The 19,437-nt window shown below is 45.8% G+C and overlaps 1 protein-coding gene across 1 annotated transcript in view; it reads left to right on the top strand.

Annotated features, from left to right (window-relative positions):
- Window positions 1-14,874, top strand: part of LOC308578172 (uncharacterized protein) — a gene marked incomplete at its 3' end in the record, with an annotated part of 130,874 nt that extends 116,000 nt beyond the window's left edge. Inside the window, exon 5 of the mRNA XM_081178429.1 lies at window positions 14,863-14,874. Coding sequence (XP_081034555.1) covers window positions 14,863-14,874 — 12 coding nt within the window. The remainder of the gene's footprint in view (window positions 1-14,862) is intronic.
- Window positions 14,875-19,437: the final 4,563 nt, after the last annotated feature.

Raw genomic sequence — 19,437 nt, 5'->3', positions numbered from 1 at the left:
CACAAGCAGCTAATCAATCCCTAACAGGGTGTCTAAGTGTCCTACTTTACAGAGGGCAGTCCTCTAGGCAAAGGGTTCTTCCAATAGTAACACCTTGAACCTGGCCTGGTAGCAAATCAGCAGCCAGTGCAGATCTTTGAGCACAGGTGTTATATGCTGACAAGGTCTCACTCCTGCCAGCAATCATGTTGCAGCATTCTGGTCAATCACGCTGGAAGTCTCATCTTCCTGATGCCAAGGGACCATAAGATGTTGAGCATGTGGCTGATGAACGGACAGAAAGGAGAGCCACCAAAAACAGCATAAGGGAAAACAAGAGGGTCATGTTGCTTTAGAGTCATAATCTAGGAAGTAGTCTGGAGGGTACCTATGGAATTAACAGTAAATGACAGTGAATTGCAAGGGAAGATGTCATGGAAGAGATTAATAGCAGTGCACTCTTAACTCCACAGGTGATGAACTTAGTTGGAAAGGCTGCTAGAAGAGGAGATTGGAGGACAATGCCATGATTTTTAAAAGTGGGGGGGATTTTCAGTCAAGGCAAGGAGGATAGTGCCTCTTCCTCCAACATCCTCAAAATCACAACAGTTTACAAATGATTCAGCTTAAGAACAAATAGAATTCTCAAATTTAGAGAGAGAAAGAGAGAGAGAATATGCAAGGCTTGTCATCTACAAGGAGGAGCAGAGTATTGTAGCAAATACATGGGGAATGCTTTTCCCTTTCGTTTGAGAAACATCAATGGAAGCTTGGGATCTACTAATAGATCAATAAGTGGTTTTTTTTTACTCCTAACATTAGCAAGTAAAACAGCAACTTAAAAAACAAACAAACCCTGCATGGCAGATTGCTCCTTCTCTTTAAGCCTCAATGTTTCTCACCTGTCAGATTTTACATCCATCATTCCTGCCTCCTCCTGTGCTCCTGTAGGATATGATGTATCTGTTACGATATAGAAGCAATGCGGCCGCGAGCTGGTAGCTTGAAAGCAAAACATAATGGGAATGTTGGGACTGTTCCGTGGGAAACAGAGGGACAGTCAATTAACAGTGCAGAGAGCACCGGAATTAGCTGAGAGCGTAATATGAGCTGTACAGGAAGTACAGGTGGAGTTTGTCTCTCGGCTGTTGGAGTTTGAAGAGAGCAGTCGTGTTTTTCTGTAATGCTGCAAAGACAGAAATAAAGGCATGTAAATACGTTTCTGTCTATCTCTTTCCCCTGCCGGGGGGGGCAGGAAAGAGGGGGGGGTGTTCTTCTCACGCTGAGAAGGATCGCCTATCACGACCTAGCCTGTATCCTGCTGGGGAATGCAGACAGGGAGGTCATCAGGAGATCAAGCCGGGTGCCTAGAGAGTTGCCAGTTTCTCCTAATAAAGGCTTGATTCCCAACATCTGGTAGCAGAGGATGGTTTTGATCCATGAAAGCAACAAGAGAGGTTGATGGAGCGTACTTCATCCTCTGCAAGGAGATAAGGAAGATATGGTAGCGTGCGGATGGAAGCACCGGAGGAGGTGTTTTTGCTGAGCAACGGAACCCCTAAGGTATGCTAATTTTATGGCTGTGAGAGTGAACGCGAATTGAGACATTCTTCGGTTCACTGAGTGTCTGCTTTTGGATGAAACCAGCACTGAAAGAGAGCCACATATTTCGCATACCTGAGTCTTGATAAGCCTGGAATGTCCAGTTGCTAAGCAACGAAACGTCAGTAAAGTGGAAAGTTACCGGCCAACAACGGAAGAGGGGCTGGGACTGTGAGAGGCTGGTAAACAGCGTTTGTTTTGTCTAATATCTCACTGCTCTTGAAAGGACTTTCAAAACAGCCTGTGTTTAACTGCCAAGTGAGGCAGTAAACAGCCAATAGACTCTTGGAATTTTACAGGCTCGAGAGTGAGAGCTGAGGCTTGGATTCAAAATGGATGCCAAGAAGGGAGGAGGCTTACCTTACCCACCTCCACTGACTAATGACAATTATTCCTCATGGTCTGTAAAGATGAAAGCCCTGCTTCAGAATCAGAGGATTTTTGGGGTGATTGAAAACCCCATCCCTGCTGCACCAACGCCAGGTTGGAATTCACAGAATGTGAGAGCCAGGACGGCCATAATTCTCTGTATCTCAGATGATCAACTCGTGCATATTCAGAATTTGCAATGCGCGCGTGAGATTTGGCAAACGCTGCTGTCAGGGGTTCAGGAGCAGAGGCACAGGAAAGGGAGGAAACAGAGAGCGAGGGGGAGGAATCCGGAGGTAATATGAGCGATGACAGCGGCCCGAGATCTCCGAGTCTTTCCAGTGAGTCGGAAGATTCACAGAAAGGGGCGCCAGTGGTCAGAGCAAGGGGGGCGCCTAGGGGGACACCCCAGGTAGAAGGGACCAGAGGGGACTCAGAGAGCAGAAGTTGGAAATCGGGACCAGCTTCCCCACCAGAGCGCAGTAGGGGGGAGGGGTCCCAGGTATCGGGATCTGGCGGCTCGCCGCAAGCGGGAGGGCAGGAGTTAGGATTGGCCACACCTCCATCTGGGAGCGAGGAAACGGTCAAGAGGAAGGTTGAAGGCTGCGCGCGCGCGCCAAGTTCAAATGCACAGGAAGGCGGCACAGTAAGCAGCCCGGATAGGGAGCCAGGTCCTAAAGCCCGCCGCAAGGAGGGAGAAGAGTCGGGGGGGGTCAGCGTCAGAAGAGTCCAGGAAGGAAGAGACCACGGGGGGGTAGAGGGACCCAGAGGAGAAAGGAAAGACGGAAGAGGTGGAGTAAGGCTAGAGTATTAAGTTGGTGTACAGGAGGCGGAGACTCAGACGGAGCTTCGCCGGTCTAGCTTCTAAGACGTAGAGCTGCGCGCTGCGGCTTGAAAATGGAAACTGTAGCTCAATAAAGAAGTTTGTACAATACTGCCGGCTAGCGTGGTCCTCTGTGAGCTGGGACCTGGAAGCGGCTCTGACAGCTGCGTAGAATACATCAAAGAGATGCTGGTTCTTCAGCGTTGCTGCATTTTGAAAAGCTGACCAATCTAAGGCTAGTGCCAGATGGAGATGTACAAGCGCATCTGACAGAGATGAAATTCTTACGCCAGCAGATGGCGGAATGCAATTTCCCTCTACAGGAAGAGATATTCTGCTTCATGATTATTAACAGCCTTAATCGGACTTATGCTGCTGCATCGTGAGTGCTGGAGAAGGCCTCTCCCTCCTCAGGCTCACTCCATCCGGCCTAGGGGGCGGGGCCCAGGCTCACCTTCGCCACAGCGTTAAGAGGCCTCATTGAGGCCTGGGACATCGCTGCTGCTGCATCGGAGTGTCGGAGAAGGCCTCTCCCTCCTCAGGCTCACTCCATCCGGCCTAGGGGGCGGGGCCCAGGCTCACCTTCGCCACAGCTTTAAGAGGCCTCATTGGGGCCTGGGACATCGCTGCTGCTGCATCGGAGTGTCGGAGAAGGCCTCTCCCTCCTCAGGCTCACTCCATCCGGCCTAGGGGGCGGGGCCCAGGCTCACCCCCGTAATAGCTTTAAGGAGACTGGTGCTGCTGCAGCAAATGTTGAAGATGTTTATATATATTTTAAGGTGTTTTAAAGGTGTTTTTATTGTTTACTTTGTTGTACCACCGTGAATGGTGGTTTTTATCTATGTATTTTTGTTTGTTCCGTCTTGTTTTGTTTTTGGGGTTGGACATCGAGTGGGGTGGGGATTGGTTTTGTTTGGGCATAATTGTTTTGGTTGTTTTGTTTTCTAATTTGTAAATGGAGGTTAGTATGAGGCTTGGGATTGCTACCGTGGAGGGGCGAGGGAGGTATGGAGGTGGGGGCAGATGTTATAGGCGAAGGGGATTGAGATACGGATATGGTCGTACCCCTTCCAATCTGCGCCCCATCCCGAGGGACGAGGGTAGGGTGAGCAAGGATTACTCACCTCCTTCACTGGTGTTGTGCAATGCCAGGTCTATAGGCAACAAAACCGCTACCCTGCGAGATTTCTTTACCTCGCAGGGGGTTGACCTGGCTTGTGTGATGGAGACCTGGGTGCGCGAAGGGGTAACTGTTACCTTACGAGAGATGGCGCCCCCGGGTTTCTCCGTCCTCCACCAGTCACGGACTGTGGGCTGGGGGGGAGGGGTGGCAGTATTAATCCGGGAAGATTGTTCTTTCAGGGCTCTACCATCGCCATTGATCCCCGGCATTGAATGTGTTGGCCTAGTGTGGGGCTCCGAGGAGAGCTTGGCTGTCTGGCTGGTGTACCGGCCACCTAGCGTACCAGCAGCCACCCTGTCAGGCCTGTTGGAGGCGGTGGCCGGCTGGGCCTTGGAGTTCCCTAACCTATTGGTATTGGGAGACTTCAACTTCCACGCTGATGCCACTCCCTCCTCACAGGCTCTGGACCTGGTGTCTTCCATGGCGACACTAGGGCTCTCCCAGTTTGTTTCGGGCCCCACACATCAAGCAGGCCACACGCTGGATTTGATCTTTGGCGCCGGTATAGATGTGATCATGTCTCCTTCGATGAAGGTGCCATGGTCTGATCACTATGCTCTGAAAGCCAGGATTGATGTTCCACCCCCACCCTGCTTAGGTGGCGAGCCAATTTGGGCTCGCCCGCAGAGGCTGATGGACCCTGATAGATTCCCTCAAGCCTTGCGGGACCTTTCTCCCCCTGGCGACTCATTGACTGAGCTTGTTGAGGGCTGGAATACCCAGCTCCTGGCAGCCATCGATGAGATTGCACCTAAGCGCCCTCTACGACCCCGCAGAAACCGGGCTCCCTGGTTTACCGAGGAGCTTCGGAAAATGAAGCGGGACCTCAGACGGCTAGAGCGAGTATGGCGGGGTGCCCGTGACGGAGCCTCAAGAACATCTTATAGGGTTTTTATGAAAACCTATGAGATGGCAGTGAAGGCCGCTTAGAAGTCTTACTTCTCGGCTTGCATTGCATCCGCTAGCTCTCGCCCGGCGCAATTATTTAGTATAATTCGGTCTTTAACATCCCTTGAAGGACAGCCAAATTTAAATAACAATCTGACACACAGCTGTGAGGCATTTGCGAGCTTTTTTGCGGAGAAGGTCCTGTTGCTCCGCCATGACCTCCCTGCCAATTTGGATACAATAAAGGAACTGGAGGCCCCTCGACTGTCCTCGGGTCCAGTATTGGACCACTTTGACCGGATATCTCCAGCCGATGTGGACAGATTCCTCCAAGCTGGAAAGCCCACCACCTGTCCTCTTGACCCGTGCCCGTCATGGCTGATTAGAGCGTGTCCAGACGAGGTGCGGGCCCCCCTGGGGGATATCATCAATTTGTCCCTTGGCACCGGGATATTCCCAGGGGAACTGAAGGAGGCGGTGGTGCGTCCGCTCTTAAAGAAAACATCATTAGATCCCTCAAATCTATCCAATTACCGCCCGGTCTCGAATCTTCCATTCCTGGGTAAGGTGATTGAGAGAGCGGTTGCTGAACAGCTTGGTAGGTTTCTGGATGAAACATCTGCTTTGGATCCATTCCAGTCCGGCTTCTGCGCTGGTCATGGGACCAAGACGGCTCTGGTCGCCCTAACAGATGATCTCCGCAGGCAGCTGGATCGAGGCGGGTCGGGGCTGCTGATTCTTCTAGATCTGTCAGCAGCCTTTGACATGGTCGATCACGAACTCCTGGACCACCGCCTTGCCGACGTGGGGATCCAGGGCACAGTCCTTCAATGGCTGCGCTCGTTTCTCTCTGGTCGGGGACAGAGGGTGGCACTTGGGGGGGAATTGTCATCGCGCCACTCCTTGGTGTGTGGAGTGCCTCAGGGTGCAATTCTCTCCCCGATGCTTTTTAACATCTTTATGCGCCCCCTCGCCCAGCTTGTCCGGAGTTTTGGGTTGGGTTGCCATCAGTATGCTCATGACACCCAACTCTATCTGTTGATGGATGGCCATCCTGACTCGGCCCCAGACACACTGACCAGATGTCTGGAAGCTGTGGCTGGATGGTTACGTGGGAGCCGGTTGAAGTGAAATCCTTCGAAGACAGAGGTCCTCTGGCTGGGACGGGGCGATATGGGATTGAGGGGGCAACTCCCATCTCTTGCGGGGGTGCAATTAGTGCCAGCATCGTCCGTTAAGAGTTTGGGTGTAATCTTCGACACCTCCCTCTCCATGGAGGTGCAGATTACAGCTATAACAAAGGCGGCATTTTTTCATCTCCGCCAAGCTAAGCAGTTGGCCCCTTATCTCTCTCGCCCTGACCTAGCCACTGTGATCCATGCGACGGTCACCTCCAGACTGGATTATTGTAACTCGCTCTACGTGGGGCTGCCCTTGAGACTGACCCAGAAACTCCAGCGGGTGCAGAATGCCGTGGCGAGACTCCTTATGGGGTCTTCGCTGCGAGATCACATTCACCCGGTACTATACCAGCTGCACTGGCTCCCGGTGGAGTACAGGAGAAAGATACAGTGTTTATAGAGTGCTGGTTTTAACCTTTAAAGCCCTATACGGCCTAGGACCCTCGTACCTACGGGACCGCCTCTCCTGGTATGCCCCACAGAGAAACCTAAAGTCTGCCAATAATAACATCCTCAAGGTCCCAGGCCTCAGAGAGGTTAGGCTGGCCTCAACTAGAGCCAGGGCCTTCTCGGCTGTGGCCCCAATCTGGTGGAATGCTCTGTCACAAGAGACTAGGGCCCTGCGGGACCTGACATCTTTCCGCAGGGCCTGCAAGACAGAGTTGTTCCACCAGGCCTTTGGTCAGGGCGCAGCCTGACTCCCTCCTCTGGCAACCTGCACATAATTTTGCTTAATTGGTTGCCTTCAATTTGATTTAATTAATTTTTATAATGAAATATTTTTAGATTGTGTAACTATTTTACTGTTTGATTATTTGATTGTTGTTAGCCGCCCTGAGCCCGGCTTCGGCTGGGGAAGGGCGGGATATAAATAAAATTTATTATTATTATTATTATTATTATTATTATTATAAAACGGTTGCAAGTCAGCTTGGTTCTCTACTTGCCGCAGAACTCACGACGGAGAGAATCTGCGCCGTGATTCTCAATGAGAAAGATCGCCTTGCTGCAATAGATGTCAAAGACAGGGGGAGAGAAGCTCGGAGTTCTGACACCCCCACTGCTATTGCTAGTGAAGAACAGGCTGTTGCTTTGAACGTTGTCCATTGTTTCAATTGTGGACAGACTAGGCATCTTCAGCGGAATTGTAAGAAGCCATGTCAACACAAAGGAGCTAAGGGGAGCTCTGCAAAGCCTGAAGCGTCAGGCAAAAGTCGTACCAAGTCCCAGGTGAAACCTGCAAAAGACTTCCGGTCAGCACCAGCGACAAATGGCGGATTCCCTCTGAGCTCCGGAGGGAATCGGCTCCACGGGGACAGGGTCTGACTGCTGCGGCGAAGCGGGACCCGAAGAAATCTCAGGCGGGGAAGCCTGAGAACTTGGAGACTCGGCGGGCTCCGTTTGCGCCCCCCTTTTTAAAGGCTCCGGAACGGAAAGGGAGAGCGCTGATTTCTTTCTGGACAATTGGAAGCTAAAGCAACTACCCGTGAGTAGGAGTAAGCAAGTAATTGGAAGAAAAATTTAGTTAATTTGGCACCGAAACGGGAAAGGCACAAACAGGAAGTCTGCCTCTTCCGACTTGTAAATAGATTAAAGTAAAGAGACTGTAAAGCTGTAACCCTGAAAGACGACTTTTAAAGGTCAAATCCAGCACCAAAAAAGACGACTCCCCTCCGGTTTGCAGGAGTGGAGGGGGGAGAACCGAGCATTATTTTACCTGCAAGAAAAGAGGGTGTAAATATATTTCTGCTGTCTCGGAAATCTGGGAACGGACTGCCTATGACAGGGAAGGTCGACCAGTGGGAAGAATTGTCTGCATGTTAAGGGTAAAGAATATTGACACTTTGAGAAAGATACAGTGTTTATAGATCTGCCTTTGACTATAAAGTAACTTTTTAGAGACACTGAAACTTTTCTAAAAGCATTGAAACTCTGGCTTTTGAGGGATATTGGAACTTTTAAGAACTATACTTGTTTTTAACAGTTGCATAGTGAAGTTGGAAGGGTGTCCCCCTAGAGGAGACTACGTTGTAACAACTATTTTGTCATCAAGTTACCAAGCTCTGGAAAATTACTTTGCAAAACAAACTCACCAAGCGTGTGACTGACCTTGGGCTTGTTATGGCAGATGGGAAAGGGAAGATAGAGCTGGTGAGTGGCATACAGGATAAAACTACCAGATCCGGCAGACAATACAAGACTGATATTACTTTTCAGAGAAGGGCCTCAACATCTGGAGCGGCAGGCACAGTAGGAGCTGCTGCTTCGCAAGTAAAATCAAAAGCTATGTCATCTGAAGAGCTATTGGCTCAGGCACTTGGCAAAATTGATGCATCTTTGGAAAAATTAGCCAAACAGGTTGCAGAGACAAATAAACAAGTAGCTGGGGCCTCAGCAAAAATAGATTTGAACACTCCAAGTATTAATGAACTGGGGAACAAGGTGAACTCCAATACACAGTCCATTGAAAAACTATTAGAGGAATCAGCCTCGACTCGACAGATTGCAGAGGAAGCTAAGGATATTGCAACTGCTGTTCAAGAGAAGATACCACCGGTATATAAGAAATTAGAGGATCATGATCTGACACTGTCTATGATTGAATTACAAAGAAAGGAGAGAAACCTAAGAATTAGAGCAGTACCTGAAAGTGAGAAAGACAACTTGATAGACTTCCTTACAAAGGAATTCACAGACTTTTGGCAACAAGACCTGGGGAAAGATGAATTCAAGATAGTGAGCAAGAGCAAGAGATTGTTTGATCACCTTAAGAACAAAAGAAGAAAGAGATAAAATCTTGAATCTGCACTACCAAAGAACCTTGGAAATTGAAGGCTCATTTGTTGAGTCCTTCAAGGATATACCTAAACACATTTTGGATATAAGGGCTTATTATAAAGATCTTGTCGGCCTACTTAGAAGAAATAAAATACTCTTCAGGTGGGAATTTCCCCAAGGTTTATCTTTTAAATACAAAGGAAGGAAAATAAGAATAAGGACAGTGAATGATAAAGACAAGTTTCTGAAAGATCACGAGGAGGACTTACAGAAGGAAGTGGAATCAGGGGAGGAGCTGACTGCATCAGGAAAAGGAATTCTAGACATAGCAAACTTGTCATTTGGATTCCCGGGCCCAGGGAAAGACACACCACCGACAGAAGAACAACAACAACTCGGTGCAGTTGGAGGGAAAGCTAAGTAACTTACCATGGCTCTGCAACTTTTAACCTGGAATTGTAATGGACTGAATTCCCCTCGGAAGAGGAAATCTGTTTTTCATGTATTAAGGAAAGAACAATTGGACTTGATTTGTTTAAAAGAAACACATGTAATGAGGCTACACAGGAAAATGCTTATTAATAAGAGATTGGGACAAGAATTTATTTCGTATGACAAAGTTAAAAAGAGAGGCTTGGTGATATATGCAAAGGAGAAATTGCTACCAAAATTTCATAGAATCATAGAATCATAGAGTTGAAAGAGACCACAAGGGCCATTGAGTCCAACCCCCTGCCAAGCAGGAAACACCATCAGAGCACTCCTGACATATGGTTGTCAAGCCTCTGCTTAAAGACCTCCAAAGAAGGAGACTCCACCACACTCCTTGGCAGCAAATTCCACTGTCGAACAGCTCTTACTGTCAGGAAGTTCTTCCTAATGTTTAGGTGGAATTTTCTTTCTTGTAGTTTGGATCCATTGCTCCGTGTCCGCTTCTCTGGAGCAGCAGAAAACAACCTTTCTCCCTCCTCTATGTGACATCCTTTTATATATTTGAACATGGCTATCATATCACCCCTTAACCTCCTCTTCTCCAGGCTAAACATGCCCAGCTCCCTTAGCCGTTCCTCATAAGGCATCGTTTCCAGGCCTTTGACCATTTTGGTTGCCCTCCTCTGGACACGTTCCAGTTTGTCAGTGTCCTTCTTGAACTGTGGTGCCCAGAACTGGACACAGTACTCCAGGTGAGGTCTGACCAGAGCAGAATACAGTGGCGCTATTACTTCCCTTGATCTAGATGCTATACTCCTATTGATGCAGCCCAGAATTGCATTGGCTTTTTTAGCTGTCGCGTCACACTGTTGGCTCATGTCAAGTTTGTGGTCAACCAAGACTCCTAGATCCTTTTCACATGTACTGCTCTCAAGCCAGGTGTCCCCCATCTTGTATTTGTGCCTCTCATTTTTTTTTTGCCCAAGTGCAATACTTTACATTTCTCCCTGTTAAAGTTCATCTTGTTTGTTTTGGCCCAGTTCTCTAATCTGTCAAGGTCGTTTTGAAGTGTGATCCTGTCCTCTGGGGTGTTAGCCACCCCTCCCAGTTTGGTGTCATCTGCAAATTTGATCAGGATGCCCTTGAGTCCATCATCCAAGTCGTTGATAAAGATGTTGAATAAGACCGGGCCCAAGACAGAACCCTGTGGCACCCCACTAGTCACTCTTCTCCAGGATGAAGAGGAACCACTTATACCGAAAACAGAGACTGAAAAGACTCAACTTAAGAACTACCGTCCCATATCCTTATTAAATGTGGATTACAAAATTTTTGCTGATATTTTGGCTAAGAGGCTGAAAAAAGTACTGATTGAAGAGATTCATAATGACCAAGCGGGTTTTCTGCCGGGAAGACATTTATCTGATAATCTGAGGAACGTAATTGACATTTTGGAAAAGTTAGAAGTGAATATAAACACTAAAGCAGTTTTGATATTCGTGGATGCAGAGAAAGCCTTTGATAATATATCTTGGAGTTTTATGAAAAAGAACTTGCAGGGTATGGGGGTAGGCCAAGGTTTTGAAAATGGTATAGGTGCAATATATTCTGAACAAAAGGCTAAATTAATTGTAAATAATGTGGTTACGGAACAATTTAAGATAGAAAAAGGAACATGACAGGGGTGCCCAATTTCCCCATTGCTTTTTATATCGGTCCTGGAGGTTCTGCTCAATATGATCAGAAGAGACCGGCAGGTTAAAGGTATACAGGTCGGAGCTAAACAATATAAATTGAGAGCATTTGCAGGTAACCTAGTTTTGACGTTACAGGAGCCAGAGTCTAGTACCAAAAGAGTATTAGAATTAATTCAAGAGTTTGGTCAGGTGGCAGGATTTAAATTGAACAAATTAAAAACTAAGGTTTTGGAGAAAAACTTAACATCATTGGAAAGAGAGAAGTTCCAGAATGAAACAGGTTTGACTGTGGTTAAGAAAGTGAAATACTTGGGGATTAATATGACAGCTAAAAATGGAAATTTGTTTAAAGATAACTATGAAAAATGCTGGACGGAAGTTAAAAAAGATTTAGAAATTTGGTCAAACTTGAAGCTTTCCTTGTTAGGTCGAATTGCTGTTATAAAGATGAATGTATTGCCAAGAATGTTATTTTTGTTTCAATCATTGCAAATTTTGGACAAAATGGACTGTTTCAAGAAGTGGCAGAGAGACATTTCTAGATTTGTCTGGCAGGGCAAGAAGCCCAGAATAAAATTTAAAATATTAACTGATGCAAAGGATAGAGGTGGATTTGCCCTGCCAGACTTTAAACTCTACTATGAATCAGCGGCATTTTGCTGGCTGAAAGAATGGCTGCTTCTTGAGAACACAGACATTTTGGATTTAGAAGGTTTTAATAACGTTTTTGGGTGGCATGCATACTTGTGGTATGACAAGGTTAAAGCACATAAAGCATTTAAAAATCATATTGTCAGAAGAGCATTGTTTAATGTCTGGATAAGATATAAAGATTTACTTGAAAATAAAACCCCAAGGTGGTTGTCACCGATGGAAGCAAAGGCCCAGAAAAAGCTCAATATGGAGGCCAAATGGCCGAAATATTGGGAAATTTCGGAACAAGAAGGAGATAAACTGAAATTACAGAGTTTCGAGAAATTAAAAAGTAAAGTGAGAGATTGGCTCCATTATTATCAGATAATGGAGGCCTACAATTTGGATAAAAAAGTTGGCTTCCAGGTGGAAAATACTAAACTGGAAACAGAACTGTTAGAACCCAAAACCAAGATTTTGTCAAAAATGTATAACTTGCTGTTGAAATGGAATACTCAGGATGAAACGGTTAAATCTGTCATGATTAAATGGGCACAAGATGTTGGACATAATATTAATTTTGCTGACTGGGAACAGTTGTGGACCACCGGAATGAAATTTACGGCATGTAATGTCTTAAGAGAAAATATTATGAAAATGATTTACAGGTGGTACATGACCCCAGTCAAGCTCGCAAAAATCTATCTATCATTTGCCCGATAACAAATGTTGGAAATGTAAAGAAATGGAAGGTACATTCTTTCACCTTTGGTGGACGTGCCCAAAGATTAAGGCTTTCTGGGAGATGATATATAATGAACTGAAAAAGGTATTTAAGTATACCTTCCTGAAAAAACCAGAGGCCTTTCTCCTGGCCAATTGGTGCCAAAGAAGGACAGAACTTTTTTTATGTATGCAACGACAGCAGCAAGAATACTTATTGCAAAGTATTAGAAGACGCAAGATTTGCCCACTTTGGGAGAATGGCAGATGAAGCTGATTGACTGTATGGGACTGGCAGAAATGGCTGGCAGAATCCGTGACCAGGGAGAAGAGTCGGCAGAGGAAGATTGGGAAAAATTTAAGGACTATTTACAAAAATATTGCAAAATTAAGGAATGTTGAATGATGTTGGATTGAAATTAAGCGGTTTTCAGCTGTAATGGTAAAAGGAATTTGATAAAATGGTTTTCTTTTATTCAAAGTTATAATAATCTAAGAAAATACGGTGTTTTTTTCTTCTTTTTCTTTTTAAGCTGTAATGCTTTGAGATAAGGATTTGCTGTATGAATAATCTGAATTGGATATACAAGAAGGGGAGGTATGAGGAGGTCGGGGAAAGATGTTATGAGAAAATAAGCTGTGAAATTTATGTGTTTTTGGGTTTTTTTGTTCTTTTTTCTTTTTGTTTGTAAAAATTGGAAACTCTAATAATTTTTTTTTTAAAAAAAGAAAGAAACCTGCAAAAGCATTGCTGTCAACAAAAGCCGCATTTTCAACGGAGAACGCTTTTGTTCTTGACACGGGATGCACACAGCACATGACATCGCACAGAGATCTGTTTTCAACATTTAAGAAGCAAAGCTTCACTGTGAAACAGGCCAATGGCCAGGAGCTGAAAGCGACCGGGTTTGGAACTGTGCATCTTGAAAGTCTGAACTTGACTATAAACAATGTGTATTTGGTTCCTGATGTAAAGTTCAATCTGCTGAGTGTTTCGCAGATCACAAAGAAAGGACTGACTTTGTCCTATGATAGAGAAAGCTGCAAAATCTTCAAAGATGGAGAGCTGTATCTTTCTGCCAGAGAGAAAGATGGGCTGTATTTGTTGACTTTTAATCAAAATGATTGCATAAATTGTAATGCATCTGAATCTAACATGATTTCTTTCGCAGGTGTGTAGAATCATAGAATCATAGAATCATAGAGTTGGAAGAGACCACAAGGGCCATCGAGTCCAACCCCCTGCCAAGCAGGAAACACCATCAGAGCACTCCTGACATATGGTTGTCAAGCCTCTGCTTAAAGACCTCCAAAGTAGGAGACTCCACCACACTCCTTGGCAGCAAATTCCACTGTCGAACAGCTCTTACTGTCAGGAAGTTCTTCCTAATGTTTAGGTGGAATCTTCTTTCTTGTAGTTTGGATCCATTGCTCCGTGTCCGCTTCTCTGGAGCAGCAGAAAACAACCTTTCTCCCTCCTCTATGTGACATCCTTTTATATATTTGAACATGGCTATCATATCACCCCTTAACCTCCTCTTCTCCAGGCTAAACATGCCCAGCTCCCTTAGCCGTTCCTCATAAGGCATCGTTTCCAGGCCTTTGACCATTTTGGTTGCCCTCCTCTGGACACGTTCCAGTTTGTCAGTGTCCTTCTTGAATTGTGGTGCCCAGAACTGGACACAGTACTCCAGGTGTGGTCTGACCAGAGCAGAATACAGTGGCACTATTACTTCCCTTGATCTAGATGCTATACTCCTATTGATGCAGCCCAGAATTGCATTGGCTTTTTTAGCTGCCGCGTCACACTGTTGGCTCACGTCAAGTTTGTGGTCAACCAAGACTCCTAGATCCTTTTCACATGTACTGCTCTCAAGCCAGGTGTCACCCATCTTGTATTTGTGCCTCTCATTTTTTTTCCCAAGTGCAATACTTTACATTTCTCCCTGTTAAAATTCATCTTGTTTGTTTTTGCCCAGTTCTCTAATCTGTCAAGGTCGTTTTGAAATGTGATCCTCTCCTCTGGGGTGTTAGCCACCCCTCCCAGTTTGGTGTCATCTGCAAATTTGATCAGGATGCCCTTGAGTCCATCATCCAAGTCGTTGATAAAGATGTTGAATAAGACCGGGCCCAAGACAGAACCCTGTGGCACCCCACTAGTCACTCTTCTCCAGGATGAAGAGGAACCATTGATGAGCACCCTTTGGGTTCGGTCAGTCAGCCAGTTACAAATCCACTGAGTGGTAGCATAGTCAAGACCGCATTTTACCAGCTTCTTTACAAGAATATCATGGGGCACCTTGTCGAATGCCTTGCTGAAATCAAGGTAGGCTACATCCACTGCGTTCCCTTCATCTACCAGGCTTGTAATTCTGTCAAAAAACGAGATCAGGTTAGTCTGACATGACTTATTTTTCAGAAATCCATGCTGACTATTGGTGATCACAGCATTCCTTTCTAGGTGCTCACAGACTGTTTGCTTAATGATCTGCTCCAGAATCTTCCCTGGTATTGATGTCAGACTGACTGGGCGGTAATTATTTGGGTCCTCTCTTTTCCCCTTTTTGAAAATAGGGACAACATTAGCCCTCCTCCATTCTGCCGGGACTTCGCCTGTTCTCCAGGAATTCTCAAAGATGACTGCCAGTGGTTCTGAGATCACACCTGCTAGTTCTTTTAATACTCTTGGATGCAGTTCATCTGGCCCTGGAGACTTGAATACATCTAAACTAGCCAAGTATTCTTGTACTATCTCCTTAGTTATTCTGGGCTGTGTTTCCTTTGCTGAATCATTTGCTCCAAATTCTTCAGGTCGGGCATTGTTTTCTTTATCGGAGAAGACTGAGGCAAAGAAGGCATTGAGGAGTTCAGCCCTTTCTGTGTCCCCTGTTTGCATTTCACCATCTTCTCCTCTGAGTGACCCCACTGTTTCTTTGTTCTTCCTTTTGCTACGAACATACCCATAAAAGCCTTTTTTGTTGCTTTTAACCTCTCTAGCAAGCCTGAGTTCATTCTGTGCTTTAGCTTTTCTGACTTTGTGTCTACACGTGCTGGCTATTTGTTTGAATTCCTCTTTGGTGGTTTCCCCCCTTTTTCATTTTTTGTACACATCCTTTTTTAATCTTAATTCAGTTAAAAGTTCTTTAGATAGCCACCCTGGTATCTTTTAGGCACCTTCCATGTTTCCGTCTCATTGGTATTGCCTGACCTTGTGCTTTTACTATCTCCCTCTTAACAAACTCCCAGCCATCATGAACTCCCTTTCCTTTTAGTATTGCTGTCCATGAGATCTCACCCAGCACTTCCCTAAGTTTTATGAAGTCGGCTTTCTTAAAGTCAAGAAATTGAGTCCTAGTATGCTTGGCTGCTCCTTTCCGCTGTATCGTAAACTTCAGAAGAGCATGATCACTCGCGCCTAATGATCCATCCACATCTACCCCACTAACCAGGTCATCAACATTGGTTAGGACCAGATCTAAAATGGCTGTTCCTCTTGTTGCTTCTCCCACTTTCTGGACAATGAAGTTGTCTGCAAGGCCAGTGAGGAATCTGTTTGACCTTATGCTCTTGGCTGAGTTTGACGTCCAACAAATATCCGGGTAATTGAAGTCCACCATTACTACTATCTCCCTTCCTTTTGCATGCTTGGCCATCTGTTCCAGGAAGGCATCATCTATGTCCTCCGTTTGGCTTGGGGATCTATAGTAAACTCCCACAATCAGGTCTCTGTTATTCTTCTCTCCCTTAATTTTGACCCAAATGCTCTCACTTTGGCTTTGAGGATCTAAATCTTGGATCTCTTCACACGTATACACATCCCTGACATATAACGCCACTCCTCCTCCTTTCTTGTCTGGTCTGTTTCTCTGAAATAGATTGTATCCCCCCATTATTACATTCCAATCGTGGGACTTATCCCACCAGGTTTCAGTGATGCCTATTATGTCATATTTAGTTTGCTGTACCAAGAGCTCAAGCTCATCTTGTTTATTTCCCATGCTTTGCGCATTAGTGTACAGACATTGAAGTCCATTAATCATTCCCCCGTGTCTCTTATTTAAGGATTTTTTCCTCCCACCACTAGGTCCACGTGCTGTTTGCTCCATTTGGTCTATGACATTTGGATGATCATCTTCATTCATTGATAGTCTCCTACCTTCAGGAGCACTGTCTCCCTCCCCCACATTAGTCAGTTTAAAGCCCTCCTGATGAGGTTTCTGAGATTTTTGGCCAAAACATTTCTCCCAACCGTTGTGAGGTGCAGCCCATCACTTGCCAGAAGTCCATCTTCAAGAAACTGCAGTCCGTGATCTAAGAATCCAAACCGTTCCTGTTTACACCATTTGCGAAGCCAGCTGTTCACTTCCACTATTTTCCCCTCTCTCCCTGGGCCACGTCGTTCAACTGGGAGGACAGACGAGATGACAATTTGTGCATTTAGTTGCTTCAATTTCCTGCCGAGAGCCTCGTAGTCTCTTTTGATCTTCTGGAGGCTATTGCTTGCAGTGTCATTGGTTCCCACATGAACCAAGAGGAAGGGGTATTTGTCAGTGGGTTTTATGATTCCTTGCAGTCGTTCAGTTACATCTTGGATCTTAGCCCCGGGGAGATAGCACAGTTCCCGTGACATCTTGTCAGGCCCACAGATCACTGCTTCTGTTCCCCTCAGTAGGGAATCCCCTATCACCACTACACGCCTCCTCTTGGGTTTGGTCGGGGTTCTTCCGTGAGCTGTCCGTTCCAAGGTCGCCTGCACATTCTCTGAGGACTGACTTTGCTCCTCGTCTTCATATACCTGATCGACTGTAATGAGGGAGAGATCCTCAAATGGACTCTGCTCTTTGTCTTCCATGCTAGGGGAGAGGACCTCAAAGTGATTGTGTATTTCTAAACAATCAGAGTGAACCCTGGGCCTCCTACTTCTTTGAGTCACGTTTCTCCATATATCTGGCTCCTGTGTTGGTGAACTAGCCTCCTTCTCAGGGGAGTCCCCTGTCTCCTCCTTGGTGGAGACGGTGTGCTCTGTTGCTTCCAAGAAGAGCTCCAGCTCTCTAATTCTTTGGAGCGTAGCTACATGTTCCTCCAGTTGCTGGACTTTGTCTTTTAAAAGGGCAATCAACATGCAATTGCTGCAGGTAAACCTGCCTGCAACCTTTGGCAAGATGGCAAACATTGCGCAGGAATTGCAGGCGACTGCAGCTGTTCCCTCCCCTTCCATCTTGAGATCGTGTCGTTGGGGGTGGCTACAGAGGTCCTCCATCATAAAAAGCTTGAAGACAGGACAAATAACTCCCCCCCCCAAAAAAAAAACGTCCAGAAGACGACGCAAGTAATCAAAGCTTTTCAGCGAGTGTATGCTGATGTGATTGGTCCTCTAGCACCATCTAGAGGCAATGCAAGATATTATCTTGTGTGTGTGGATTATTTCTCTCATTATGTGTGGGTATATATATTGCAGAAACCACAAGAAGCCTTAGAAAGGTTTAAAAAATTTTGTGACAAGGTTAAGAATGTTCATAATGCTAACATTGATTGTCTTTTCACAGATGAAAAGCCAGTTTTTCTTTTACAGGATTTTCAGGATTTCCTGGATAAGAAAGGGATAAGGCACAAGACACAAGACTGCTGTTTCTGCAGAAGCATGGAACAGAAGTGTCTGTGTGCAAGTGAACAAAGAATTGTAAAATGGCATGAAGGCACAATTGCTGAGTTCACATTTGCCACATGAGTATTGGGCGGAGTCGATATTGTGTTATTGTTAGTCTTGATTGAGAAAGGTTTCAAAAGATTTGGGAAGTTCTCCTTTTGAGAAGCTGTTCCGTAGAAAACCTTGTGTTGCCCATTTTAAGGTTTTTGGGTCTCATGTGAAGACAGAAGCTAGAGGCATTTTTGTGGGTTATGAAAAGGGTCTCTACAGAGTAATTTTGTCTGAATCTGGTCAGGTGATTCTCAGAAAATTTCTAGAGAGTGCTCCTGAACAGGAGAGAGTAATTGTTCACACATTTCCCACTGAGGACAATTCAGATGTTGACGATGATTTTACTGATTACAGTGGTACTCAGAGTGACAGTGATAGCTCAAAGAGCTCAGTTGACACAGTCATTGAGAGGAAATCTCACACAATGGCTAGACCTTCACAAATGAAGGATGAACCACTGTTTACTATTGGAACTGGTTCTCCAAAGAGTCCTGAGACTGAACCAGTGAGCAAAGAGGATCAGCACCTCATACGTAGGTCTGAGAGAGCTACAAAGGGTGTACCACCCAAGAGATATTCAAAAGAGTTTGCTAACTTAGCTGTTGCATGTGTTACTATTGTTGACAAGTCAAGACAGGTTGAAGCTGTGTCTAAGTCAGAGACAAAGACACAACAGGGAGTTGCTAAGTGTAACACTACATTCCCTAGCCAAGGTAATGCAGATGCACTCATTCCTTGGAAGTCAGACTACCAGAGAGGTACACTGGGGAAACCAGTGGCGGGTAGTTCCAAGGGTGGAACTGAAACAACAGGGGAGTGTTATATGTATAACAACTGTTTGTTTTCTTCTCTGGATCACGCTTTGCTCGCAGCGCACATTGATTCATATGGGGGAGTATGTTACGATATAGAAGCAATGCGGCCGCGAGCTGGTAGCTTGAAAGCAAAACATAATGGGAATGTTGGGACTGTTCCATGGGAAACAGAGGGACAGTCAATTCACAGTGCAGAGGGCGCCGGAATTAGCTGAGAGTGTAATATGAGCTGTACAGGAAGTACAGGTGGAGTTTGTCTCTCGGCTGTTGGAGTTTGAAGAGAGCAGTCGTGTTTTTCTGTAACGCTGCAAAGACAGAAATAAAGGCATGTAAATACGTTTCTGTCTATCTCTTTCCCCTGCCGGGGGGGGGCAGGAAAGAGGGGTGTTGTAATGGGATGATTAGCTGCTTGTGCGTAAAATCGTGCTCCCTCAGAGTTTGTGCGACTCCACAAACCTCTGTGTGTGACAGAGCTCCACAAACATGTCTGCTCTTAGTCACTCGTAGAGTCTGACAGTGGCTGTCTGCGGAAGCGTTTCCAGCAAAGAAGCTCCTTAACGGAAACGCGTCTCCTGGACTCACGGCGTGACAGTTTCCGGCGAGGTGTGGGTCTCCCTATGGGAGACTCCGATACCT

Source organism: Podarcis bocagei (assembly GCF_964188305.1).
Source record: "Podarcis bocagei genome assembly, chromosome: W".
In the NCBI taxonomy this organism is placed as follows: Eukaryota; Metazoa; Chordata; class Lepidosauria; order Squamata; family Lacertidae; genus Podarcis; species Podarcis bocagei.
The sequence above is the reverse complement of the archived record's forward strand: the minus strand, read 5'-3'. Positions and strand labels throughout refer to the sequence as shown.